Source organism: Vigna unguiculata, chromosome 4 (genome assembly GCF_004118075.2).
Source record: "Vigna unguiculata cultivar IT97K-499-35 chromosome 4, ASM411807v1, whole genome shotgun sequence".
Classification (NCBI taxonomy): Eukaryota; Viridiplantae; Streptophyta; class Magnoliopsida; order Fabales; family Fabaceae; genus Vigna; species Vigna unguiculata.
This window is the reverse complement of record NC_040282.1, coordinates 29708330-29715831: the sequence shown is the minus strand read 5'-3', so window position 1 is coordinate 29715831 and position 7502 is coordinate 29708330. Positions and strand designations below refer to the sequence as shown.

The following is a 7502-nucleotide window of genomic DNA, read 5'->3' as shown; positions in this document are numbered from 1 at the left end:
AATAGACACATCTACCAATAATTTTGTTAACATGTTTAACGATTATATTAAAAATATATAATAAATCTTTTTCAAAATATAAAATACTATATTAAAATTTTAAAACTTAGTATACCACAACACAGAATTTCAAAAATCATAAAATAGTAGTAACTAAGTAACATTTTGCTCCAAATATTTTTAGCTTTTAATGCAGAATAAACATTTGAGTTAAAAAAAAATTATAGTCTTCACCAAAAAGTTACGTCTTCAATATAATAATTATAAAATTTTGTTGCATATTATTTTTGTATAATTATTTTGAATTTTAACCATAAGTACATGACTATATCATATATGTAATGTTTGTAGTTTGTGTAGGTTGGGTGAATCTGGAATGGTATATATATGGCTGACTGGGAATGGTAACCTTATACCAATATCATCTCTTTTAATACATTCTGAAGAAGAATTGTGTGTTTGTGATGATAAGCATTAGAGTGTCAGTGATGAGTCCGATTGGTTTGAAAGTGATAATATTTATGGTGTGTTTGGTGGCATTCCAGATTGTTGGTGGTGAGAAGGAGATAAGATGCTTAGAAAGGGAGAGGGAAGCACTCCTCCGATTCAAAGCTTCCATTGTTGATCACCATGGCATGCTGTCTTCTTGGACCACTCCTGATTGCTGCCAATGGAAAGGGATTTGCTGCAGCAACCTCACTGCTAATATCGTAAGCCTCGACCTTCATGGTGAGTATGATTATGAAACTGAATCATGGTCTTATTATATCAGCGGAAAGATCCACCAATCATTGATTGAGTTGCAACAATTAAAGTATCTCAACCTCAGTTACAATTCTTTTTCACATATCCCAGAGTTTCTTGGTTCTCTCAGGAACTTGAGATACCTTGATCTCTCATGCTGTTATTTTGACGGAAAAATTCCAAGTCAGTTTGGGTCTCTTTCTCATTTGAAATACCTTAATCTCGCTTCGAATAATCTTGAGGGTTCTATCCCTACTCAACTCGGAAATCTCTCCAAGTTGGAGTATCTTGATCTCAGAGGCAATTCTTTTCAAGGAAATTTACCAACCGAACTTCAAAGTCTCTCTAAGCTGGAGTATCTTGATCTCGCTTTCAATTCATTTGAAGGAAATATACCATCCCAACTCGGAAACCTTTCTAAGTTGGAACATCTTGACCTCAGCTTCAATATTTTTGAAGGATATATACCATCTCAACTGGGAAGTCTTTCTAACTTACAACAACTTTATCTTGGTGGGGAAGATTATAATGGAGATCTCGAATTCAACGATAGGGGTAAGTTGCTGTCTAATTTCATTTCTTTAAGCCATCTTTACTTGTGGTCCATACATGGTCTTAATAGTTGTCATAGTTGCCTGCAAAACATTGCCAAGCTACCAAAACTAAGAGAGCTAAGCTTAATTGATTGTAGCCTTTCTGATCATTTTATCCTTTCATTGAGGCCTTTCAAATTCAACTTTTCTACTTCTCTTTTGGCCTTTGATCTTTCTGAGAACGCCTTCACGTCACCTGTGATACTTCAATGGGTGTCAAATATAACTTCCAACCTTGTTGAGTTGGACCTTTCTTATAACAACTTGGAGGATTCTGTATCCAAACATTTTGGCATGGCAATGAATTCTCTTGAGATCCTTGACCTTTCTTCTAATAGTTTCAAGGGTGAGGTTTTGAAATCCTTCATGAATATATGCACCTTACATTCTTTATACATGCATCAAAACAATTTAACCGAAGACCTTTCATCAATTCTTCAGAGTTTATCTAGTGGTTGCATTAGATACTCACTACAAGATTTGAATTTGGGAGAAAATTATATTAATGGATCTTTACCAGACATTTCAGCATTTTCAGTTTTGAAGTCATTGGATCTTTCATATATAATCGATTAGTTGGAATGTTAAAAGAAGGTAACAAATTACCATTTCAATTGGAATTTTTATCACTCTCATCAAATCTTCTAGAAGGCGGAATTCCAAAATCATTTGGCAATGCATGTGCTTTGCGCTCATTGGACATGAAGAATAATAACCTGAGTGATGAGCTTTCAATGATAATATATCACTTGTCTGGATGCGCTAAATACACACTAGATTATTTGAACTTGCAAGAAAATCAAATCAATGGTACGATTCCTGACCTGTCAGCATTTTCAGCTTTAAATTCATTGGATCTTTCAGCAAATCGATTAATTGGAATGTTAAAAGAAGGTAGCAAATTACCATTTCAATTGGAATTTTTATCACTCTCATCAAATCTTCTTGAAGGCGGAATTCCAAAATTATTTGGCAATGCATGTGCTTTGCGCTCATTGGACATGATGAATAATAACCTAAGTGATGAGCTTTCAACAATAATACATCACTTGTCTGGATGCGCTAAATACACACTAGAACATTTGAGCTTGCAAGAAAATCAAATCAATGGTACGATTCCTGACCTTTCAGCTTTTTCAGCTTTGATGTCATTGGATCTTTCAAACAATCACCTGAATGGAAAGATAAGAGAAGATAGTAATTTACCCTTTCACTTGGAAACTTTATCAATCTCATCAAACTTTCTAGAAGGTGGAATTCCCAAATCATTTGGAAATGCATGCGCTTTGCACTCATTAAGAATGGAGGATAACAAATTGAGTGTAGAGTTTTCAATAATAATTCATCATTTATCTGGATGTGCTAGATATTCATTAGAAGTATTATATCTACACATGAATGAAATCAATGGCACACTAATTGACCTCTCAATGTTCACATCTTTAAGAGTGTTATCTATTGGTGAAAACAAGCTAAGTGGAAAGATTTTAAAAAATATTCAATTTCCACCTCAACTAGAAGAATTAGACATACAGTCAAATTCCTTAAATGGTGTGTTCACTGACTACCATTTTGTTAATGTAACCAAGTTATCTTACTTGGACTTATCTAATAACCCATTAACCTTAACATTTACCCAAAATTGGATCCCACCTTTTCAATTGAGTTCCATAAGGTTGAAATCTTGCTTGTTAGGTACATTTCCCAAATGGTTGCGAAAGCAAAATAAATATGACGAACTTGACATTTCAAATTCTAAAATATTGGATATGGTTCCAAGGTGGTTTTGGGCTAAATTAGCTTCTGGAAATGTGGGTTCAATAGATATTTCAAACAATAGTCTACATGGTATAATTCCAAATATTTTTGGAAAGAACATTGTTGATTTCCTAATTCTTGCATCAAATCAATTTGAAGGTCCTATTCCACCATTTCTACGAGGTTCCATATTTCTTGATTTATCTAATAATAATTTATTAGATTCGCATTCATTTTTATGTGCTAGTGGTCCTGAAAAAATACTATATCAGTTAGACCTTGCACATAATCATCTTTCTGGACAAATTCCAGATTGTTGGAGCCATTTTAAGTCGTTAGCTTATTTAGATTTGAGCCACAACAAATTTTCAGGAAACATTCCTACTTCATTAGGATTGCTTCTTGGTCTTCAAGCATTATTATTAAGAAACAATAACTTAACACATGAGATCCCTTTCTCCTTAAGACGTTGTACAAAGTTAGTGATGCTTGATATGTCAAACAACAATTTATCAGGGCAAATCCCTGCTTGGATCGGGAGCGAAATGCAAGAGTTGCAAATCTTAAGTTTGGGAAGTAATAATTTCAATGGAATTTTACCATTACAAATTTGTTATCTAAAAAGCATCCAAATATTTGATCTCTCACTAAATAACTTGTCTGGAAAAATTCCTACATGTATAAATAATTTTACATCAATGGTTAACAAGACGTTTTCAAGTGATTATGGACGGCATGGGTATTTTATCAACATTAGTGATTTTAGAACCTATCACTTATACGATTTGAATGCATTTTTGATGTGGAAAGGTTCAGAACAAATATTCAAGACTACTGAGTTATTACTTCTAAAAGGCATTGATCTTTCCAGTAATAACTTTTCAGAAGAGATTCCAGTGGAAATAGAGAATTTAGTTGAGTTGATTTCATTAAATTTGTCAAGAAATAATTTTATTGGACAAATCCCTTCAAATATTGGAAATCTAAAATCACTTGAATTTCTTGATTTGTCAAGAAACCAATTTATTGGTTAGTCTTACTCAAATTGATCGACTCACTATGTTAGATTTGTCACATAATCATCTAAGTGGAGTTATTCCAACTAGCACGCAACTACAAAGTTTTGATGCCTCAAGTTATGAAGATAATCTAAATCTTTGTGGACCACCACTTAAAAAATTGTGCATTGATGATGGGCTATCTCAAGATCCGATCTTTGAAATTGATGAATATTCTCTTTTCGGTCATGAATTTTACATCAGTATGACACTGGGATTTACGATAACCTTTTGGATTACATTTGGCTCAATCTTATTCTTGAAGACCTGATGAACAATTTCATTGACGACATTTATATGGTAATGGTGAAATTCTCCAATTACAAATGGTTGGTGCAAAGTGGATTAAGAGGTAATGTGTATTGCGGTTTTCTTACACATATTTGTTTGAGCTTTTCACATTATGTTTATCGATACCTATATATATATAAAAGAATATTCTATTTTGATATCTACATTTCTATTTACAATTTTATCCTTTAATAAATAACCATTTTTTTAAATTAAAACAACTGTTTTACTATTTTTATTTTTTAAGTAACCTATTTGTTACTATTTCATTCATTTGATTTTTTAAAATTAATCATTTTTAAACTAAATTAAGAATGTTTAATAAAAGAAATTATCAACAAAATAAATAAAAATTTATTTATAAAAAAATTGAAAAAAATATTTACTTTTATTTTAAAAATTAAAAAAAAGTAAACGTACACCATGTATTTTCACTGATTTATCCAATCAGCTTTTCGCATCATGTTTATATATATAATGGTCATAAACGTTAGTTTATGTATATATGAGAAACTTATCTCATCAAAAAAACCCAAATAACTAATAAAAATAATTTTGTCACGAGTTAAATTTATGTAATATTGTTGTTTGTTGTAATGGTTTAATTTCTTATAAATTGTTTACAAAATACTAATAAGAAACAAATATTTTAATAAATAGTAGATTAAAAATTATAACTATGGAAGGTTTCAGTAGGATTTCATATATTTTTAACTATTTTAATATAATTAATTTTGATAATTATATAATCATGTAAATATTTTAAAGAGACATATAAATAAAAGTTAAGTTTTATGAAAAACTGATGTGTGTCGGTTCCAGCTGAAACATAATATTTTCACACTATATTACTCATTATCATATTAATTATTTTTATTCACTAAATAAGATTAAAAAATTAACTATTATTTAAAATATCATAAAAATTTCTTTACAATATTATTGTATATTTGTTAAAATAGTTTTTTTTTCTTCTATTTTGAGACTTGAAATGACAAAATAGACCTGTTTGCTTCTTTTTCTTTTTTTTTGAAAAACGAAAATTCTATTTTAAAAAAACATTATATGGCGAAAGGTTTTTCTTTTTTCATCACTGTTTACAAAACAACGTCTGTTTTAGAATTTTTGTTACAAAAATTCCAAACATCTCTAATTTTCGATTTTCTATTTTTAAGTTTTTTACATTTTCCCACATTTATTTACATTGTGAAAGTTGGCCTTGAAAAAGTATGTTATAAAATAATTTTTGAAAAATCATAAAAACTAACATGTCATTTCTTTCATTTTAAAACATAAATATTTTCCTTTTTATTCTCTCTAGTCTACTCAGCTATTACATTACTTTTTACAAATATTTTTTTTCTCTTACAGTTTTTAGTATTATTATGTTCTTAAAATTAATAATTGTGATATCTCTAATTTATAAGGATATACATCTAAAAGTCACTTCTTCACTTGATAAGGAATTTTGATGTCAAAGATTAAAGTATAAAAAAATAGATATTAAAATAAATAACTTTTTAAAAGTCAAAATAAAATTAACCAATTATTATAGGAAATAAAAGTTATTTAAATTCTTTTATTTTTCATTAAGAATATGTCTTCTCAATTTGTACTTTGAAAAATATTTAGTTTCTCTTTTGTAAAATATAACATAATTAATTAATTAATTGAGAGTAACAATTCGTTTACACATTTGGGGTATTGACATTTTTTTGTTGTTATTTTTTCAGTATCTCAAAGATCACACATATCTCAAATGTTTGAGGTTGTAAACTTGGACGAAGCTGGAAAGTATGGTTGGTTTAGTTGTTTTAAACATGTTTTCATTTTATATGGTGTTTTTAGTTCTGTAATTTCAGTTAGAATTGTTTGATGTTGTTCTCTGTTTGAATAAACTGAGGGTGATGAAGTTGGACAAGAAAACTTATTTTTAATTCTAAGTAACAAGACAATGCATTTGCCATCTATTATGCTAATAATTTATTTGCATATTTTTCATCAACAAAACTTTTTTTTTATTTAAAGATATTCGCCTGAAGAAATTAAACATTTTGTCATGTGCCTCATTGTCATTTCTTTATTTATATAGAAATAAGAAAAATGTGAATTCATGAACCCATCATTTCTATTTTTTGACATTAAAGCAAAATAATTTTACTACAAGTTGGTAAATTAAATCAATATTCACTTTACTTCTCAAAATATGCACGAACGTAAATATTATTTTGAAAATGACATTAAAATATATGTTTTGTAGTATCAAGTGGATAAAATGTGTATTTAGTCCTATTAAGTTTTTAATAAATTAAATACATTTTAAAAATATTGTATTTTTTCCTTTAACTTTAAAAATATTTGTTAAATTTTTATTAAGGAGAAGGATAATCGATAATTTTTATAATTTTAGCACGTAAATTATCAATTAAAAGTATAACTCATTAGCAATAGATCTTAACCATAAGTTTTAGAGGGGTTAAAATAATATAATTATTTGATCATTAGATTGTTGGATCATTAGTATAATGTTTCAAAAATTGGTTCCTCTAACGGTATAATTTGATCATCAGTATAATGTTGTGAAAATGTATAATCTATCTTGTTTCCATCTTCATAAATAGCTTCACTTTTACCACTTTTGAAAAAGAATCTATTTTATTCTTCATCAATATATCTATTTTTCTAAATAATATTAAAAATAATTTATCATACCTTAATAAAAAATTGAGAGGCGTAAATATTAAAGGAAAAATATATTATAGTTAAGTCATAATTAAAAATCGGTTATGAAAAAATATATCACTACAAGAAAATACTTCATTAGTAACTAATTTTAGTGACTAAAAGTTGTTAGTCACTATAGTGACCGATTTTGATATCAATTTACAAAGTAAAAAATTATTAGTTACTAAAATCGTTACTATTATAAATAAAAAAATATAATTGTCACTAAATTTGTCTGTAAAATTAGCTACTATGGTTTTAGCTACCAAAGGAAATTGGTCACTGAAAATTAGCTAACTAGGTTTTAGCTACCAAAGTTGCTTAATTTCTAAAT

The 7502-nt window shown here is 28.4% G+C and overlaps 1 protein-coding gene across 2 annotated transcripts; it reads left to right on the top strand.

Annotated features, from left to right (window-relative positions):
- Window positions 1-431: 431 nt before the first annotated feature.
- LOC114181770 (receptor-like protein 35) lies at window positions 432-6410 on the top strand. 2 transcript variants are annotated; one of them, XM_028068320.1, is made up of 3 exons: window positions 432-1299; window positions 4358-4505; window positions 6178-6410. In XM_028068320.1, the coding sequence occupies exons 1-2, from the start codon at window positions 465-467 to the stop codon at window positions 4360-4362; spliced, it is 840 nt and encodes a 279-aa protein (XP_027924121.1). In that variant the 5' UTR covers window positions 432-464; the 3' UTR covers window positions 4363-4505; window positions 6178-6410. The 2 variants fall into 2 exon arrangements, with proteins under 2 accessions (XP_027924121.1, XP_027924120.1); XM_028068319.1 differs by lacking the exon at window positions 432-1299 and having other exon boundaries at window positions 2368-4505.
- Window positions 6411-7502: the final 1092 nt, after the last annotated feature.